This window comes from Xenopus laevis, chromosome 5S, assembly GCF_017654675.1.
Source record: "Xenopus laevis strain J_2021 chromosome 5S, Xenopus_laevis_v10.1, whole genome shotgun sequence".
Lineage (NCBI taxonomy): Eukaryota > Metazoa > Chordata > Amphibia > Anura > Pipidae > Xenopus > Xenopus laevis.
In genome coordinates, this window is record NC_054380.1 from 16,425,565 (window position 1) to 16,446,944 (window position 21,380).

The following is a 21,380-nucleotide window of genomic DNA, read 5'->3' on the forward strand; positions in this document are numbered from 1 at the left end:
CCAACCATCATGCCACAAATTGGAGTTGATCTTGCCATAGCCTCGTTGTTGGGGCACCTGTGGCTGCCATCTTACCACTTTGAGACTGATGGTACATGAAATTCGCATGCTAAATAATTAATTCTCCTTTTTTTAGGGTGATGGGCTGAAAAATAGTGTAAATTTTTTTTGGGGTAACCTGCTTCCCCCCCTACATTTCCTTACATATGGCACATAAACTATACACTGGGCTCATGTGTAGGGCAATATAACAACTCTATTTTATTTTATTAAGGTTTCCCGGACTTGTGTAGTGTAATGTATTTGCTGAAACATATACGTCCATTCAACTTTAACTTTCCGCCGTATGCATATTAGCCAACGCTAGCGCAACTTTGCTTGGCGCAGTAATGCTAGCGCAACTTCGCCAGCGTTCAGCCCCCTGGATGCAACTTCGAATTTTAGTGAATTAGCGTTGTCCTGGCAAATCTACGCCTGGTGAAGTGTTGCGCTGTGAGCGAAGCCGTCACTGGCGAATTTTCCGAGGTTAGTAAATTTGCCCCTATGTGTGTCTGCTTTTTATCTTGGGTTAGTTTCCTTTACATGGTTGAGTCTAACCTATTTATTAGTAGCATGGATTAATGTTATGGGCTGAGACAATGAAGGCCACAGCCAGACTAACTTTGGTCATGTCCAACCATAGAGCTGCCCAGGGAATTCTCATGATCCCACTTAGAACTAAAAACTAAACTAGAACTAAAAATCTGGTCTGCCTTTGACCTTCACTGGTGCAGAAACCATTCAGCCATTATGGATGGGACTGTTGGGATAGTGGCCACCCATTGGTCTCCCCATATGACATTCAACATGATTGGCCCATTATAAAACGAAGGAACGCTCATCTGGATTAACAGGGACACCATAGCGTTGGTGTTATTCTTTTCTCTTTATTATCACACGTCAGTGTAAAACAGCAATCTCGGTGCTAAAATAAGCAGGCAAACATTGGATACATTTCATTCTCGGGCAACGAAAACATAGCATTAAATAAAAAGTAAACCCATTTTAGGGTTTCAATCAAACCGTAAACCAAGCTCCAAAATAAGTAAATTTGAGTGTCATGGGCAGATCTTCAAAAAATCTGGTACATCCCATTGTGGACCTCTGGGGAAGGGGGGTCGAACTCAAGGTCAAGTTCAGAGAAATACACAGAACGACCCCTTTAATTCATGATAAAGGCCAAGGCAGTAGTGGAAATATTAAAGAGTTTTACAAGCCAACACAGGAGACGTACAAATATATACACCACATATTGGGCTTCAGAGAGTAAAGCGGCAGGACAATAGGGACGTCCCTAGTCTGTAGCCCACCAGCTTTTCTTATCCAACTCTAAGAGTTTCAAGTCCATCTAAAGTGGCTGAATCCCCCTGTAGGCACAGCATTACCATCAGGGCAATGAGATCAAGCCTTGTAGTCCTTTTGTTTTCAGGTGTCTGTGATCTAAAACTCCCATGATTCTCAGCCCATCATGGAAGACAGAGGAGCTTACAGTGGAGGGGAGGTGAATCATGTGCTGGATTCCCATTGCTGAATCATACACAAAGGGAGGTGCATAGATTCTGTGCCTCACAGCTCCAGTTCCTTTTTGATCTCAGCTATATAATAATGATCGGGGCCATGGGCTATTTCCATTATAGCCAGGGCCTAAAGGAGGGAAAGCAAATACATATTAAACAGCCTTAAACACAGCAAAACAACATTTATAGGTAAGTCTATGTAGGGACATTTTGGTTTAGCCCATTGGTACTAGAAGAGGACGAGAGACTGAGCCATTGGGGCCCACAAGAAGGAACAAGTCACTGGGTCCCACTCAGGGGTTCCTGGATTTAAACATAGGCGCATTCTAAGGCAATCACCATGTACATCAAGCAACAGACATAGATTGTAAGCTCTACGGGTCAGGAACTGGCTGCAATACAAACTATATATTATTACATTATACAGTTGTTGCAATTCTACTTAATTACCAGTTTGATCCATGAGCTCTGTACATTTTATGTTGGCACAGTTGTAAACATAGGAATGGGGAGGCAAAACTGGGGTAGTAAGGAGTCAATATGATGAGGCTTTTTATTCCCTAAAAACTCTGCTCTTGTTTTTGGTCTAAAAAAAACCTCTGCCTTAATGTAATTGGAGTGTTACAGAGGATTATGTACATCTATCATCATGTGTATGCTACATTAAAGAGGGCCCATGATGCACCACCCTTAAAGCAGAACTAAAGCCTAACTAAAGAAGTAGGTTAGAAATGTTGTACATTATGTTTTGTGCTTCTGTACCAGCCCAAGGCAACCACAGCCCTTTAGCAGTAAAGATCTGTGTCTCCAAAGATGCCCCAGTAGCTCCCCATCTTCTTTTCTGCTGATTCACTGCACATGCTCTGTGCTGCTGTCACTTACTGAGCTTAGGGACCCACTCACAATATACAGTACATATAGAATAGAAATGTCACAATATAAGGCTGATTAGTAATTAATACAGATAATTACTACATGGCAGCACAGAAACCAGTGCAATTAGCATCAGAATTTAATAATCAGCAAACCTGTAGCATCATCTTATATTACAGACCAACCTCATTTTCTGCTGGATAATTAATGACGAGCCCTAAGCTTAGCTTCTCAACAGCTGCTCAGAGCCCACTGAGCATGTGAGTGTCACAGACACTTTCCAAGATGGTGACCCCCTGGGACAAGTTTGAAGTCCTGGATCATTGCTGCTATTGACAAGCTCAAACTTTAGCCTCGTGCAATAAATTCAGTAACTAAAATATGGCATTTTTAGCCATATATATTTTTAGGGTTTAGTTCTCCTTTAAACTCTTTAAAAGAAAGTCTTGGATTAACTGCCCAAGAGAAAGGCTATCATATCCCTCCCTAGTCAGACACCCTGGAACAGCACCAGAGATAGAGCCCATAACCCAATCATCCTAGAAAGAATTTATGACACAAGAAAGAAAGGAAAGAAAGATGAATTCAAGCAGAGGGAGTTTTACCTTCTTCAGAGCCTTTGTCCCAATAGTATTCTTTTCCAGACCCATATACAAGCGGCCTAACTTCAGCCACATGGAGGCCACGTTAAGGGAATATGCAGGATAGTGCTTACTGGAAGGAGAGAAAAAAGAAAGAATTACTATATATCATGAGTAAGGTCCACTATATATCCTGTGCTTGAATGGCTGCCACTATGACTACACAGCAGCTTGTTTATATAAACTATGGTAGTACTTATCTGTTATCTACTGTGTATCCTGTGCTTGAATGGCTGCCCCCATGGCTACACAGCAGCTTGTCTATATAAACTATAGTAGTACTTATCTGTTATCTACTGTGTATCCTGTGCTTGAATGGCTGCCCCTATGGCTACACAGCAGCTTGTTTATATAAACTATAGTAGTACTTATCTGTTATCTACTGTGTATCCTGTGCTTGAATGGCTGCCCCCATGGCTACACAGCAGCTTCTTTATATAAACTATAGTAGTACTTATCTGTTATCTACTGTGTATCCTGTGTTTGAATGGCTGCCCCCATGGCCACACAGCAGCTTCTTTATATAAACTATAGTAGTACTTATCTGTTATCTACTGTGTATCCTGTGCTTGAATGGCTGCCCCCATGGCCACACAGCAGCTTGTTTATATAAACTAGAATAGCGTTTCTGAAGCAAATACACCAGTTTTACAAGTGCAGGACAACACTACATTATTTGTCGTTCCTTTAAAAGACTTATTTGTTGGTGTTACTTTTCAGAATCAGAATCTGGTAGTCTATGGAAGGAGACTGCAGATAAGCAAGACCTAGATGCTGTGTTTACAAACAGTCAAGCGAATACCTCACTTGGCCTCAACCTCAAAGTGTAATGGGTTCCCTACATCCATGTTTCAAGTCGTGCGTTACCTGTATGGTTTGATAATCTTCTCTCCATACTTTAAGGCCCCTTCCCAGTCCTGCATGTAAAGGCACACGCCCATTGCTTGGTACATCATATGCAGCATGTACACATTGCTGTCCACAAACACAGAGCCCATCTTATCCAGACTCAGCTCGCAGATCTCCAGCAGCTCACTGGGAGGTGAAATAGTTAAGGAAATAAATATATTAAAGGGCACACAGCAGCTTCATTCTTTATTTTGCCATTAACTGCCCAAAGGTGAATTAATTTAATTTATCCATAGCTTCTAATGAAAGCATTAATCTGCCTATGCCGCCATTGTGACACAGACATGGTGGTCACATGATTTTGTATCACTTCCCATAGCCCTCCTATTGTTCTACAACATGGATGTGGCTTAGTGTAGAGGATGAGATGGTTTGTACAAGATAAAGCTAGAGAAGTACTGGTCCTTAAACCTAACAAATTTAACCTGGGATAGGAAGGGTGCGCTGAAACTATTCACTGTAGTTTACTTATGATGTCACAAGTGCTCCTCTGATGTCAGGCAGCTCGCTGTTATGTTGCCATGTAGAAATCATTGGGAAAAGGATATTCTTATAGTGCTTTGCTCTCCGGAACTCCTCGACCACGTTGCGTGCATATGTGATCATGTCTCGTACAGTCTGGGGGCTCGGAGGGTCGCTTAGTTTTCGGAGTTCCAATTTTGCCGGATCCTGTAAAGAAAAGAATAAGGGGTTCGTGTAGGCAACAAGGGGAATAAAGAGGAGCTTGCTAACTATGGGTCACACAACACCAAAGTGCATTGACTGCCCCCCCCCCCAGGAGGCCTAGACTGAAGGACAATTAAGGTGAAATTTGGAGAAAATGCCGATGTGCTCAGATTTCCAGAACCTCAGCCTGGAAAAGTGAAAGACTCTTTCCCCCCCCATATGTAATTAATAGAGATGCACTGAAACCACATGATTTGGCCGAATGCCGAACCCTACAGGAAGAGAAAACACATTTTTACTTCCTTTTTTTGTGACCAAAAGTTACGCGATTTCCCTTCCAAATGCAAATTAGGGGTTGGATTCCGTTTGGCCAGGCACAAGGATTTGGCTAAATCCGAACCCTGCTGAAAAAGGCAGAATCCTGGATTCGGTGCATCCCTAGTAATAAATGACAAATGCAATAACCCATAGCAACAAATCAGATGTGACCAGTAAATGCTACCTGCTCATTGGCTGTTATTGGTGATCAGACCAATTGCAAACTTTGCACCTGTTATTAAATTTCCTTCTACTCAAGCCCAGCTCCTTGGGAGGCAATGCCCTTCCCATATATACATACATGCATATTCTATATGTTTTGAGTAGGGATGCACCGAATCCATAATTTTGGATTCGGCCGAACCCCCTGAATCCTTCACGAAAGATTCGGCCGAATACCAGACGAATCTGAATTTGCATATGCAAATTAGGTGTGGGAAGGGGAAAACATTTTTTTACTTCCTTGTTTTGTGACAAAAAGTCACGCTATTTCCCTCCCCTCGGATTCGGTTCGGCAAAAAGCCAGGCCGAATCCTGGATTCGGTGCATCCCTAGTTTTGAGGACCCGCCGTACATGCCATTTACCCTACAGGATAGTTCCTTTTATTCCCCGAACTGCCTGAGGAGTGAATGTGGCAATATCAGGATCTCAGGAGTGACCCCCCATACCTTCTGTTTAGTGGAGCACTCTCTGCAGTCACAGCTAAAGAAATAGGAATCCTTCAGTCTGTCGTTTCTATCCTCCGTGGGGTAGAGCAGATCGATGTAACTGGTGAAAACCTGAAATAAAATTAAAAATGGGGGGTTGTACAGAATATTGTTTAAAGTGAAGCTTTAAAGCAGTTGTTCACCTTCGAGTTAACTTTTAATATGGCAGTGATATTGCAATTGGTTTTCATTATTTGGCTTTTTATTCAGCAGGTCTCTTTGCAATTTCAGCAATCTGGTTGCTAGGCTCTAAATTACCCAAGCAACCATGCACTGATTTGACGAGACTGGAACATGAATAGGAGAGGCCTGAATAGAAAAAAAGAGTCATAAAAAGTAACAACAGCATTAAATGTGTAGCCTTAAAGAGCAGTTGTATTTTAGATGGGTTCAGCTGGAAAGAGTCAGGTGGTGGCAGAAAATAAATTAAAAAACAATATAAAAAAAAAAGAAGATAAATCAAAAAGTTGTTTAGAACTGGCCATTCTATAGCATCACTTAAAGGTGAACCATCCCTTTAATCACTAGCTGTTCACCAAACTTCATGGCTATAAACGGAAATCATGTTTATTTGGTGATGCAGAGGGCCATTTGCACACATTTGCATATTATAAGACATTATATATATATACAAAAAAAGGCGAGCACTCACAGGTCTTAGGATACAAAAATGATGTAATTTATTCAAGTGAAAAAATAGCTGACGTTTCGGCTAGCCCTCTAGCCTTTCTCTAGTGGGCTAGCCGAAATGTCAGCTATTTTTTCACTTGAATAAATTACACCATTACACTTTTTTTGGACATCCTACTGTTTTGCTGTTAGCACCCAGGCACCGAATACTCCTTATACGAGTAGTGCCGGCCCCACACATATATATGATGTTGGGTCTGACTGTGATTGGGAGACAGAGGGTGCAGATCAGTTTTCTGACTGTAATTACTGTACAGAACCAGCAGGTGGAAACACAGGACAGTCTAAAACAAAGGGGCAGCTGCTGAATTGGAGAAGGAATATTGGTTTCAAGAGACAGGGATGTTTCCTCAGAAATGACCCTCATGTGACAAACTATAAAACTGGGGGATATTATTACAGCTACACTGCTGCCGAGGGTCGGAGGTTTGTGCCCTTTGTGTAACAGTTATTCAGAAAACATTGACTGGAGATTGAGAGCATTGCTTTGCCGCATTGTGCCCAGACTCTGGGTTACGTTTATCAAAAGGCAACAAAAACCAAACATTACCTTTATAGAGATGAAAGTTCATTCATCCTTTAATAACTACACCATAAAAAACTCCCATACAAGTGTACAGAGAATTGGGGTGCGCTCTATTTCACCCTTGGATAAGGTGCTACTGGGTGACATGCACTCGACTCACTAAACATATATGCACGTGCTAGCGGCTAAACCCTGCCGGTGCAATTGAGGGTCAGGCGATAATAATCAAGTTTATCTTCACTATTCCTCTCTCAGCATCTGTTTCTCTTCATTCTGACTTCATGCAGCAGTTGGGTGTCAGATGAATGATCCAATATATCTTATAGGAGGCTCCCTTTCCTAGCAGATGAATTAGAGCTCATTCAAATCAAAATCTAACAAAATAACTGCCTTTTGCACAAATTCTGCATGTAGAGAGACATGATGTCTGGTGATTTTTAGGGATGCACCGAATCCACTATTTGGGATTCGGCCGAATCCCCGAATCCTTGGTGAAAGCTTCAGCCGATACCGAACCGAAAAAGTGGAAAAATTCTTCTTTTGTGACGAAAAAGCATGTGATTTCCCTACCCGCCCCTCATTTACATATGCAAATTAGGGTTCGGATCAGCCAGGCACAAGGATTTGGCCGAATCCAAATCCTGCTGAAAAAGGCAGAATCCTGGCCGAATCCCAAACCGAATCCTGGATTTGGTGCATCCCTAGTGATTTTAGATATATTGGATCTAACTGTCAACAAATATCGGACAACTGCTGCATGAAGACAGAATGAGGAGAAGCAGATGCTGAAAGAGGAATAGTGCATGAAAACTTGATTTCAGAAACAGTACAGAATTTTTAATTTATTGTATTTAGAAAGTTTCTTATTTCAGTAGGCTGAAGCTTATATTAAATTGTCATTTTCGCCATAGTTCCCCCACCGCTGTTGCACCAGCAGGGTCTTGCCAAATACCATGAAAGTCTATGGAGGGGCAACTCTCTGCTGAAAATCCACAAGCCATTCATGGGATTTTGTAGGAATGTGGCGGCTACTAGCAAGAGGCTCTCATACGGCAGTTTATTTTTACCTCCTCTCCGGCGTGGATCTCTTGCACGGCTCTGACTTCTGCCACCGTCCCCTTGTACGTGACAATGACGTTGGGGCAGCAGCTGTGATTCATTAGTGCAACACTGCAAGAAAGCAAACACCTGTTACTCAACCCACTGCACGTAGATACCAGAGGATCCAGCCCAGTCACCGCAATACAATGACAGCGTCGGGAATGACGGAAGGATGAGGAGGACTTACTCTGGAAATATAGCGGATCCCAAATGGGAGAGTTCTTCATCTTCAATGGTGAAGCCGTTGCAGTTAACCTAAAGGAAGAAAAGTGTACCCTGTTAGCATTCACACTAGTACATCCCCAAGCAAAGCTCTGACTGAGCCCAGGTACTCCCAGCAACTTGCAGGGAGATGTAGTTCAGCTGCAGAGGGAGTGCTTCCCAACTAGGGAAGAGAAACTGTGGAACAAAGAGTATATATATATAACAATGTAATTATCTGACAGACGCCCTCAGTGCATGAGCAAAATGGCATGCACAGCCACAAGGGAAGGGTTAAAACAATAACCCCCGGGATATTCCAAAAGCATTTGTAAAAAAAATATATAAAGGAGGTGGGGGTACTTAAAAGGATCAGTGACATAAATTTTTTTTTTTAGAACGAAAAAAAAAAACCACAAAGACATATTAAACTTTTAAATCGCTTTACCGAAACTCCGCTTGCGTTCCTCTTCAGAAAAGGCGACCCGGCGATGATCCATCATGCGGCGCTCGATTTCTCATCCCTGGCTATCTCCTTTAAGGAAAGCAGGGAGGAGAAATCGAGCACTGCACGATGAATCGCCGGATCTGAAAAGGAGCGCAAGCGGAGTTTCGGTAAGTTATTTCTTACTAAAGACTTAGAGATTTAAAAGTTTAATATGTCTTTGTGGTTTTTTTTTTGTTCTACACTAACGAATTTTTTAATAAAAAAAATTGATGTTACTGGTCCTTTAACACAGGGGTCCCCAACATTTTTGGCAAGGGGACCCAGGGGACCATGGGAGGAGTTTGGGGGCCGGCGTCCAATTCTGGAGCGCCGGCCTCCAATTCGGATACTAAATCATTCAAAGTGTATTGGGCTTTTGTCTTCAGTTGTTTATATTCTATATTAGGTTTTCCTAGTGACATATATATCCGTTATATATTTGGCCCGGGGACCGGTGGAGGGGGTCGGTGGGGACAGGAGGGGTCAGTGTCCAATTCGGGACCCAATTCGGCGCACCGCGTTAATTGTCCCCTAGGCTCGGTGGCCCAGTTCACGACTGTCCGCGGCCCGGTACTGGGTGGCAGCCTGGCGGTTGGGGACCCCTGCTTTAACATAAAAGGGGTGAGGCCACAGCAGTTCAAAGCAGGGTCTAGTATGTCCCACCTAGGAACACTTATGGAAGTGATAAAACCCTAAAATTAAAGGTGGAATTTCCAATAATGGCTGCCGTTACAAGGTTGCGGTTTGCTCAGCCACCTGTGTGCTTTGCTCATAAAAAAAATTGGTATTTTTGTGCCCTTCCTTCTCTGCTTTTACCCCTACCCTGCCTGCCTCGTCCCCACTAGTGTTTTACTCAGACGGGCATGGTGCATGGGAAGAGCTTGCTCCAGAACTAAGCCGAGCGTTCTTTCCTAATACAGTAAAAACTAAAACATAACAAGGAGAGAGACAAGTTTAAATCTAGCAAAATTGGATCCGTTATCTGGAAACCCGTTATCCAGAAAGCTCCGAATTACTGAAAGGCCTTTTTCCATAGACTTCATTTTATCCAAATAATTGAAATTTTTAAAAACGATTTCCTTTTTCTCTGTAATAATAAAACAGTATCTTGTGCTTGATCCCAACTAAGAAATAATTAATCCTTATTGGAGGCAAAACCAGCCTATTGGGTTTATTTAATGTTTACATTATTTTCTAGTAGACTTAAGGTATAAAGATCCAACTTACAGAAAGATCCATTATCTGGAAAGCCCCAGGTCCCAAGCATTCTGGATAACAGATCGCACGCCTGTATACCATGTACTACTGATCAAGTGCCACAAGACAAGAGTGACTTTAAAGACATTAAATATCCTCTGTCAATGATCCCTCTAGTATTGTGGAGGGGAAAGTCCGGCCGGAGGGCCCCTGTTCTGTTCTCTAGATGGAGCCCATGGTTCTTACCAATAAGCAGGCCTGGCACTTACCTGTGCAAAGAGGAACTCTAATGCTGCATTGTCGCAATTGTGCACATTCTTGGAGTAAAACCGGTGAAGGGCAGAAATGTCGTTCTCAATTAACTCTTTCTTCTCATTGTCAAGCTTGCTGAGGTCTGCCAAGAAGCAGCAACAGAAATAAATGAGGGGCATTTACTTTCCACTCTAATACATTGAGTAGCTCAAGCTGAACCCCCCTTACTATCACTGCAATATCATACTTTAGTGAAGGACATCCCACCATACCAGCTGAGCAATCCTTTAGGGTCGGTCCTGTTCCTGATTAGAATATTATCAGGCCACACCCAGTGACAGCAGATAATACACATTTGGCCACACCCCTTCCTGGTTTCTGCTTTGCAACTAAAGGACAGTGGGCCTAGACATCGCTGTAGCTCCATAGACTCAGTAGGAAAGTTCTCCTGCACATGGTCACCTTAATGGAACAGTAACACCAAAAAATAAGTGTTTTAAAGGAATGACAATATAAGGTACTGTTGCCCTGCACTGGTAAAACTGGTGTGTTTGCTCTAGAAACTTTACTGTAATTTATATAAACAAGCTGCTGTGTAGCCATGGGGGCAGCCATTCAAAGCTGAAAAAAGGAGAAAAGGCTGAGGATACACAGCAGATAACAGATAAGCTCTGTAGTATATAATGGGATTCTCCAGAAAGTATCTGTTATCTACGGTGTATCCTGTGCTTCAATGGCTGCTCCCATGGCTACACATCAGCTTGTTTATATAAACTATAGTAGTACTTATCTATTATCTCCTGTGTATCCTGTGCTTGAATGGCTTCCCCCATGGCTACACAGCAGCTTGTTTATATAAACTATAGTAGTACTTATCTATTATCTCCTGTGTATCCTGTGCTTGAATGGCTGCCCCCATGGCTACACAGCAGCTTGTTTATATAAACTATAGTAGTACTTATCTGTTATCTACTGTGTATCCTGTGCTTGAATGGCTGCCCCCATGGCTACACAGCAGCTTGTTTATATAAACTATAGTAGTACTTATCTGTTATCTACTGTGTATCCTGTGCTTGAATGGCTGCCCCCATGGCTACACATCAGCTTGTTTATATAAACTGTAGTAGTACTTATCTATTATCTCCTGTGTATCCTGTGCTTGAATGGCTGCCCCCATGGCTACACAGCAGCTTGTTTATATAAACTATAGTAGAGTTTCTGAAGCAAACACACCAGTTTTACCAGTGCATGGCAACACAACATTATATTTTCATTAATTTATAAAAAGAAAAAAAAATAATAATTTTTTGGCGTTACTGTTCTTTTAAGTTCTTTTAAGTATCAGTCAATAGAACAAATATGAATTGGAAAATACTTACGGGATTCAAACTCTTTAACGGACATGAACCTTTCCGACGCGGTCCTCTCTGTCTGGGTTTTCTAAGGAAAAAAGAAATGGATGTTACAAATATGGCACTCTACATGAGCCTTTTTAGATTGTAAGCTCTGTTGGGCAGGGTCCTGCTTTACTTCTGGTACTATCCTATACTGTATGGCATATCAGTTCCTAATAACTAACCCTTTATATTACAGCCTTGGCATTGCCTGATTTTTATTTCTAACTAGAACAACGCGCCCAAAGACAACAAAACCCCTTGGCTGAATACGACTCCCAGCACCTTAAACTAAAAAACAAAAAAAAATCAAATTAGAAATGGCGATATCAATGGCACTCGCTGCACTTAACTTCTCCCACAGCGACGACCTTGACTGTAATTTGCGGCTGCCTTTTAATTACAGATCTGCAATAAGCTGGGAGAGAGGCTTAATTAATTGGTGTTAGTGTTTGGCTAATTTTTTGGAAGGTGAACGCTGTTTCCTTGCAGCACGTCCGACTCGCGGAGCAGAATCTCATTTCGAGGCTGCCGGGCTGTCGGCCTGTGATTGTTTAGCAAAAGGGAATCTCATAATTTTTTTTCCCTGTATCCAATTAGTTACAAGGGCAAACGAACTGGGGGTGGGGGGGGGGGATTTGGGCCAGTTGGAAATGCCAGATTGTATGAATGAGGTCTAATAAGCACAGCGGGCATGAAGCTGGCACCCACAGCTGGGAAAATGTTAATATTCAGGGGAAGAAATTGTGGGTGTTTCAGTGAATGGATTTAGACAAGAGGTAGTGGGTGCTTCAGATCTGTAATCATCTGACCTACAAGTGCAGGGTCCAGGCAATTACCAAGTCTCTGCAGGGGGCAATTCCCAACCTATCTGCCTGCTGGGTGGCACCACACCCCAGCCTGAGACTTTCCAGTCTCAATCCTCCTGGTTGAGAAGACCACCTTGCCCCTACAGCTGGTGTAGGAAGAGGTCAGCCTCCAGGGAATATCACCCCACCAACAATGAAGGGATGTTGAGTCCGGCCACAACGTCCCAAGACCAGGTTCTGTGTCCTGTGTGGGTAATGGTTACATCTACACCTGACCCAAAGACACCAATTTCTGTCTTAAACCTACTGGACCCACAGGTCCCAGAATTTGACACCAGCCTGTGCATCATGGAAAAGGACCTTGGAGTCCTTGTAGATGATAAACTTGGCTGTAGCAAACAATGCCAGTCAGCAGCATCAAGGGCAAATAAGGTCTTGAGCTGTATTAAAAGGGGCATAGAGTCACGGGAGGAGGGAGTCATTCTTCCATGTTATAGAGCACTTGTAAGGCCCCATCTAGAATATGCCGTACAGTTTTGGTCTCCATCACTCAAACAGGACATTATTGTATTAGAGAGGGTACAGAGAAGGGCAACTAAGCTGGTAAATGGTATTGAAAATCTTAGCTATGAGGAAAGACTGGCCAAATTGGAGATGTTCACGCTGGAGAAGAGGCGCTTAAGGGGTGATATGATAACTATGTATAAATATATAAGGGGATCATATAATAATCTCTCTAATGCTTTATTTACCAGTAAGTCTTTCCAGCTGACACAAGGTCACCCATTCCGATTAGAAGAAAAGAGGTTCCGTCTAAATATTCGTAAGGGGTTTGTTACAGTGAGAGCTGTGAAGATGTGGAATTGTCTCCCTGAATCAGTGGTACAGGCTGATACACTAGATTTAAGAAGGGGTTGGATGGTGTTTAGCAAGTGAGGGAATACAGGGTTATGGGAGATAGCTCATAGTACAAGTTGATCCAGGGACTAGTCCGATTGCCATCTTGGAGTCAGGCAGAAATTTTCCCCCTCAAATTGGCAAATTGGAGAGGCTTCAGATGTTTTTTTTTTTGCCTTCCTCTGAATCAAATGGCAGAGAGACAGGTTAAAAAAAATAAAAAGGTTGAACTTGATGGACGTGTGTCTTTTTTCAACCTAACTTACTATTTTACTATGTCTCACTAACAGTGGTGGCAAGTCTACCATTACTACCATAAGGACCCACCACCCACTAGATCCTTAAAGGCACTGTTACTAAGGTAGCCGGTCTAGCATTAACAGCACCACCCTCCAAAACCATAAGCCTTTCTGATCTGAACCAGCCAACTGGGTTTTAGAAGCAACCTTGCATTCCTACCATCTACTACTACACTGCGCACCGTTGTGCAAGCAACTAAAATACATTTTATTCCAATGCATCTCAATTCATAGAAAAATGAGCTGAAAAGTCATTTTTAAAAGTCCTTCTAGGCCTCCCATTATTTACAGATAAAGGCTGCCATGTTGCTTGTTCCACCTATAGCATTCAGAAGATCAAGTCAACTGAGGACAACAGTGACTTAGTTCATGGATGTCCTCCTGCTTTGCCTCCATCAAGCCCTACTTATACATGGGGTATAGTCCCCCTTTAAACCGTGAAGAGCAAGCAGATATATATATTTATCTCCACATATGACGCAGCTGCATTATTTGTCCTTGCTTTTCCTTCCAGCCATGCACACGTGCAGGGGGCCCACCTGTTTGGCCAGTATCCTCGCCGTGAGCCTGACGGTTTCCGAGGGACACCAGTTCTGTCCATAAGAACACATTGACGAACATTCCAACTTGTGCATGGGCCAGTCTCCTTTCTGGTTGGGTAGAGAAGAGGAAAAACATGAGCTCAGCCATGGGAAGGAGGATGCACTAGGCTTGCATGGATACAAAGGTCAACTAAAATGTGTTTCCTTTCAAACAAATGAGATAAAAATGGCCCTCGCATAACAAACACAAGCTGCATATTATGCTCACGTCTCCCAGAGAGATTTACTAGATATTGCAGTGAAATTGGAGAATTTTTCTATCAATCAAGAAAATACACATGTGATATATGAGCGACAAACAGGATCCATCATATCCCTTAAAGGAACATTGTATGTGACAGTTATAGGCTAATACATGCTCTGCAGGACCCCTCCAAAACATGTCTGAGAGACACAGAAAGTCCACTAGGGGTCATGGTTTCATTTCATTGGTTGCTGTGCAGGATTTTAAGGCAAACTTTCCATTCACGCACTAAACCCATTGTGTATACCTTAGCATTCACAGGGTTAAAGGAACAGTAACATTAAAGAGTTTTAAAAGGAAAGACAATATAATTTACCGCTTTGCTGCACTGGTGTGTTTGCTGCCATGGATTCAGCCATTCAAGCACAGATAACAGATAAGTACTACTATAGTTTATATAAACAAGCTGCTGTGTAGCCATGGGGGGCAGCAATTCAAGCACAGGATACACAGTAGATAACAGATAAGTACTACTATAGTTTATATAAACAAGCTGCTGTGTAGCCATGGGGGCAGCCATTCAAGCACAGGATACACAGTAGATAACAGATAAGTACTACTATAGTTTATATAAACAAGCTGCTGTGTAGCCATGGGGGTAGCCATTCAAGCACAGGATACAGAGTAGATAACAGATAAGTACTACTATAGTTTATATAAACAAGCTTCTGTGTAGCCATGGGGGCAGCCATTCAAGCACAGGATAAACAGTAGATAACAGATAAGTACTACTATAGTTTATATAAACAAGCTGCTGTGTAGCCATGGGGGCAGCCATTCAAACACAGGATACACAGTAGATAACAGATAAGTACTACTATAGTTTATATAAACAAGCTGCTGGGCAGCCATTCAAGCACAGGATACACAGTAAATAACAGATAAGTGCTACTATAGTTTATATAAACAAGCTGCTGTGTAGCCATGGGGGGCAGCCAATCAAGCACAGGATACACAGTAGATAACAGATAAGTACTACTGTAGTTTATATAAACAAGCTGCTGTGTAGCCATGGGGGCAGCCATTAAAGCACAGGATACACAGTAGATAACAGATAAGTACTACTATAGTTTATATAAACAAGCTGCTGTGTAGCCATGGGGGGCAGCCATTCAAGCACAGGATACACAGTAGATAACAAATAAGTACTACTATAGTTTATATCAACAAGCTGCTATGTAGCCATGGGCGCAGCCATTCAAGCACAGGATACACAGTAGATAACAGATAAGCGCTGTAGTATACAATGGAATTCTACAGAGCAGTTGAGTGCAGGTAGGTTCATAGATTAAGAGCACAATATTCTATCACTGATAATTAAACCTTATTCAAAGAAGTTCTATGCGCCTCCCCTACAGATGCAGTGTGGAGACTCTATTTAAAGGACATGTTGAGTTTTATACGCAGCCGCCCCTTGAAGAACAGAACTTTGGAGAAAGCTTTAATAGTGACGTGGAAGATAAAAACGAACACGATGCAGGATGAACATGATATTCCCCCCGAAGGCACGGCTAATTAATTTCTATCCTGCGGCAGGATCATCCAGAGAGGCGTAATGACCGGCATTTCTAATCAGATATGGATAGAGGCGCATCTGTGTATGAGAAGGTCTGGAGCAATCTAAAATATTGCCCTCCAGCTGCTCAGAACTACAATTCCTTCCCAACACAAATCACTATATTGTCCCCTTAAAGTGACAGGACGCTCGTGCAAGCATTTGTCTCAGGATTTCAAATACACCTTCACTGCACAGTACTTTCCAACTTTACGTTAACTTGAGGTTGAGGCAAGGCATTGATTGGCAGACGTATTTATGTAAACAACACGTGTAGCCTATCACAGCCTTGCACCCCTTCAGCTAGCGGAAAAAAGAAAGGTGCATAAAGCAGCGGCTGACAGGCCTGGGATGGGACGGAGAAGCCAAAAATACCTCATAAATCTGAATAATAAATTAAAGACAACACTGTTTTTTAATTCTTTTTCATACGGTCAGTGTTCCTTTAAGAGATGCAGCCGTACCTGGCAGTCCACGTTGCAGTAAAAGGCTTGCTTGCACTTGCCGCATTTCGACAAACCTTCCTTCCTAAAATGAGAAAGAACAAATGAGCAAAAACACAAGAAATGTGTTTAAACCTTACAGATATGTATCTAAGCAAGAGATGCCAGACCTTTCACATTCCAAATGTAGGCATCCCTTAAAGGAGGTCTAAACCTTAAAAATGAATATGGCTAAAAATGCCATGTTTTATATACTGAACTTATTGCACCAGCCTAAAGTTTCAGCTTGTCAATAGCAGCAATGATCCAGGACTTCAAACTTGTCACAGGGGGTCACCATCTTGGAAAGTGTCTGTGACACTCACATGCTCAGTGGGCTCTGAGCAGCTGTTGAGAAGCTAAGCTTAGGGCTCGTCACTAATTATCCAGCAGAAAATGAGGTTGGTCTGTAATATAAGCTGATGCTACAGGTTTGCTGATTATTAAATTCTGATGCTAATTGCACTGGTTTCTGTGCTGCCATGTAGTAATTATCTGTATTAATTACTAATCAGCCTTATATTGTGACATTTCTATTCTATGTGTACTGTATATTGTGAGTGGGACCCTAAGCTCAGTAAGTGACAGCAGCACATAGAATCAGCAGAAAAGAAGATGGGGAGTTACTGGGGCATCTTTGGAGACACAGTTACCTTGGGCTGGTACAGAAGCCCAAAACATAATGTATAACATTTCTAGTCTATTTATTTAGTTAAGCTTCAGTTCTCCTTTAAAGGCAAAATATGCCTGACCCCTTTCCATATTCAGTTGGACTTACATTAAAAAACAAGTGTATCAACACAAGAAGATAGCAGGCACACTATTCCTCAGGCTGAAAGGAAACCTTAAAGTGGTGGTTCACCTTTAAAAGAATACTGCCATGGGAAACAGGTTTTCAGACTTCTGCACTGACACCTGCTTTTCAAAAGAGCAGATTTTTTTATATTTATTTTTGAAATCTGACATGGGGCTGGACATAAGGTCTGTTTCCCACGTGCCCTCAGTCATGTGACTTGTGCTCTGATAAACTTCAGGCACTCTTTACTGTTGCACTGCAGCAGCCTAACAACAGAACAATGGGTGGTATTAGCAACTATTGTATCAATTCTAAAGCCGCCTTTAATGAAGCTCAGTGATTCAGCTCAGCAGGGACAAAGATAACAAATGTATCAACTAAATGTATCAATTTAGAACAGTTAAAGAATTGGTGAATCCCCCACCTTCCCCAAAGTTGTTTCATGGCAGAGACACACAAGGAGATTCGGGGGGGGGGGGGGTTTGGTCGCCCGGCAGCAAATTGCCTCTTCTTCAGGTGACTAATCTCCCCGAACTGCCTTCCCGCCGGCTATAATCAAAATCACCGGCTGGATGGCACCGAGTGTTTTGTTTTCTGAAGTCGCCCGAAGTTTCCTCGTGAGGGAAGGCAGTTTAAAAAACAACTAAAATGATGTAGACATTGATATTCCAAGATAATTTGCTACTGGTTTTCACGGTTTTTCAGTTTTTGTTTGGCAACTCCTTATTTGGTATTTCAGCAGCTATCTGGTTGCTCGTGTCTTAGTTACCCTAGCAACGAGGGGGTGGTTTGAACGAGAGACAGGAATATGAATAGTTGAGGACCTATGTATAAAGAGAAGTAATTAAAACAATAAAATTGTAGCCTCACAGAGCATTCGTTTTTAGCTGCTGGGGGTCAGCGACCCGCCTATGAAAGCAAAAAAGAAAGATAAGAGAAAGGCAAATAATTCAAAAGCTTTAAAAAAAAAAAAAGAACCAATTGCAAAGAATAGGGCATCCTATAATTTTACTTAAAGATGAACCAGCCGTTTAAAGGGGAAATAAAGTCTAAAACAGAATAAGGCTAGAAATGCTGTATTTTGTATACTAAACATAAACATGAACTTATGCTTTCAAAGTTGGGGGTCACCATCTTGTAACTTTGTTATACATCTTTGCAAGACCAAGACTGTGCACATGCTCAGTGTGGTCTGGGCTGCTTAGGGATCGTCATAAATTTTCAAAACAGCACAAGTCAAATAATATCTGCCAGAAGCCGATACAGCAAGACTGATTAATAATCAGAATATACAGACTGCACTGGGTCCTGTGTTGTCATGTAATCTAATGTGGATTTTATAGTTTTTGTATTGTTCAATACAAACTTTCTCCAATTCTGCAGAACCAGTGGCTGCAGCAAAATAATCCTCCAAATAGAATCCCAGTTTATCAGTTTAAACCTGGCTCCATGATTTTTGTCCCTGCAGCTGGAGTTGGAAACAGTAAAGGGGATGTAGAGGCAAAAATAAAATCCAATACAAATCTCTACACAGTCGCTGACTGCTCTACAGGGAAACAAACAAAGCTGCTTGAGTTCTCCCCCTGCTGTTCAGAAGTAGAATTGTTTCCCTGCAGAGCAGTTAGGGAACGTCTGACAATTCCTATTCACAGCAGAAAATAAAAGAGGGAATTTCACTGCATACAGTCAGGTTTCTTATAAAAACGGTGCACATTTTTTAATCAAAGTATATTGGAGATAGGTTTCTTTTTCATTAAAGAAAGTAAAAATTGGACTTTATATTTTTTGCCTTTACATGCCCTTTTAAATGCGGTGTCACCATCCCTTGAAGTGTCCAAAATCCAGTGTTCCAGTGCCCTGACGCCATTTTAATCTCAACTCATTCCGACTCCCAAACCAAAGATCATTCCAAGCCTTGATTTGAGGCCCTGGCAGCTGTTCAGCCCATTGAGAAGTGTGACTGACATCCAACACCGGCCCATACACAGACATATGTCACGTGTTTATCTTATCCGGCTCAAGCACTCCCACACTGCACATCCCTCGTGGCTCACATGCAACTCAAATTAGTTTCGTTCTGCAGACTGCACCGCGGTATCTGTGCTGCCATGCACAATGCAACTGAATCAATTGCTAAGGTACAAGGTTGTAACGGCGGCTAACAGCAAGACTTGGGGCAGGCCGAGTGTAACATTTTCTTGGTTGATAGTGAAAGCAAAGTCCTGATTGGCTGCTTTAGATCACAAAGTGACCCCCATTTGGTCAGTTCCACCATGGGGCCCATCATATGCAGTGCAATTAACTTTAAATCGCTTAAAATAGCCCAGCGGTGTTTTGTCAGTTGGACACATGGGAGACCAGCAGCACCCAGCTGTATGACATCATAGATCAGATTAGGGATGTAGCACAGTTGTATAGAAAAACTACAACTCCCATCATCCAATCACAACTAAAGCTTGTAACTTCTTGTACGTTACAGATGGACCTTCGTTCTTAGCAACTTTCAGTTGGTCTTGTCTTCCAATTACTAGACTTCCTATTCTGCCCTGCAACTGAAAATGCTATTAGATTATTAGGGGTCACTGACCCCAGCAACCAAAAAAATAAACAGATAAGGAGACCACTATTATCATTATCCTTGTGACTTTAAGGGCTGGGAGACACTGGGCGATTTGGGGAAATTTAGTCGACTGGCGACTAATCGCCGGGACTTTTCTAGCCGAATGCCTCCCCTCGCTCTGCACCTGGATAAAATGAAAAATCGCCTGCGCCCGAAGTTTCCTCGTGAGTTTTCCTCAGTAAGGGGGTTTTGGAAGTTATTGTGAAAATGTTGCAGGGACCAAAGGGCCACAAGTCAAATAGGGCCAAACCCAGAGCAGGGCAAGGACAAGGCCCCAGGCAGTGGGAAAGGCAGTGGCCTTGATCTTTAGGGAACATCTAATCAGACCAAGAAATTCAATGTGAGGCCCTCCAGCTGTTGCTGAACTACAACTCCACAAACCCCCACTGATGTGCGTTGAAAAACAAATCTTATACAATTACCCCCAATCTGCACTGATTGGGGAGTCCAGAGCAAAATCCTCTTAAAAAGAGCCCAGAAGCAAATCTATAGCAGCGAAAGGGCAAGCTATATGCAGGCACTAGGACCCAGCAGCACTGCAGAGCGTACAACCCACGTGTCTATAGAATCAGGCGCTACCGTAACGACTTAAATATCCGCGCCCCAGGCGGGCAAGGGTCAGGCCTTCCTGTATATAACCCGGTAGCGCCGCATTCCCCTGTCCCCTCAGTGTTACCTGGTGAAGCAGAAGTCGCAGTGGTTCCCCCGCTCGTTGTCAGTCAGTACGTAGGTGTAGGCCGGGCAGGAGAACAGCAGCTCCCCCAGCGCGAAGGAACGCGTCGCCTTCAATCCCCGGCCTTTCCCTGGGCTATCGAACCGTTCCAGACCCTCGGGCTGTCCCATGGTGCGGGAGGGGGTTAGCGAGAGAGACTGGGGCGACTGTGCCAGGGACAGACTATTAATGGTTCCCCCCCCTGCCGGGCCGCACTCACTCGCACATACAGGGACAGCTGAGCAACCTGCCGGAGCCGCGCGGTCCTACCGCCCTCACACAGCAACCTCACGCTCAGTGTGCGCAGAGAATACTGTCCCCCTGCAGCTGCAAGGAATTCGAGATTCCCATTAAAGGCACATTGTCATAAATACAGAATGACCTCCTTTTATTAGAATACACATTTACCCTTAGAATACAACTTTAATACAGTTCTGTCCCATTAGAGGGTTGCTATGCACTATATTTATAGAGTTGCCAACTTTTCTGGAAAGAAATACCGTCCTTCCTATATATTTATCTTTTTTCCTTATTAATAACATTGGGATCAACCATCGTTTTTACCGGTCAGGCCGGTAAAATATCTATATACACCTAAAATCAGTAATGGAAGTAGGTGGGGGCGGGCCCTGGTGTGGGTCGTGCAGCCGCCCCACCCTTTTATTTGCGGCTGCAGCGTGCGTGATCTGCCGGAGGGGCCTGCGGTGGTGCGGTCCCTGGCACAGTTGCACCCCCTGCTCCCCTGGTAGTTACGCCACTGCCTAAAATACCTATATATATATATCATACCTCCCAACTGTCCCTTTTTCTTAGGGACAGTCCGTCTTTTGACAGCTCAACCCACA

General features: G+C 42.9%; 1 protein-coding gene across 1 annotated transcript; it reads right to left on the reverse strand.

Moving 5' to 3' along the window:
• Positions 1–906: 906 nt before the first annotated feature.
• On the reverse strand, positions 907–20,709 carry smyd2.S (SET and MYND domain containing 2 S homeolog). The gene is given in 12 exon segments (NM_001092517.1): positions 907–1,683; positions 3,035–3,143; positions 3,938–4,112; positions 4,528–4,648; positions 5,633–5,743; positions 7,955–8,057; positions 8,176–8,243; positions 10,143–10,267; positions 11,505–11,565; positions 14,064–14,174; positions 16,390–16,453; positions 20,500–20,709. Coding segments are annotated over 12 exon segments (1,293 nt in total). The 5' UTR covers positions 20,667–20,709; the 3' UTR covers positions 907–1,605.
• Between the last annotated feature and the right edge of the window lie 671 nt (positions 20,710–21,380).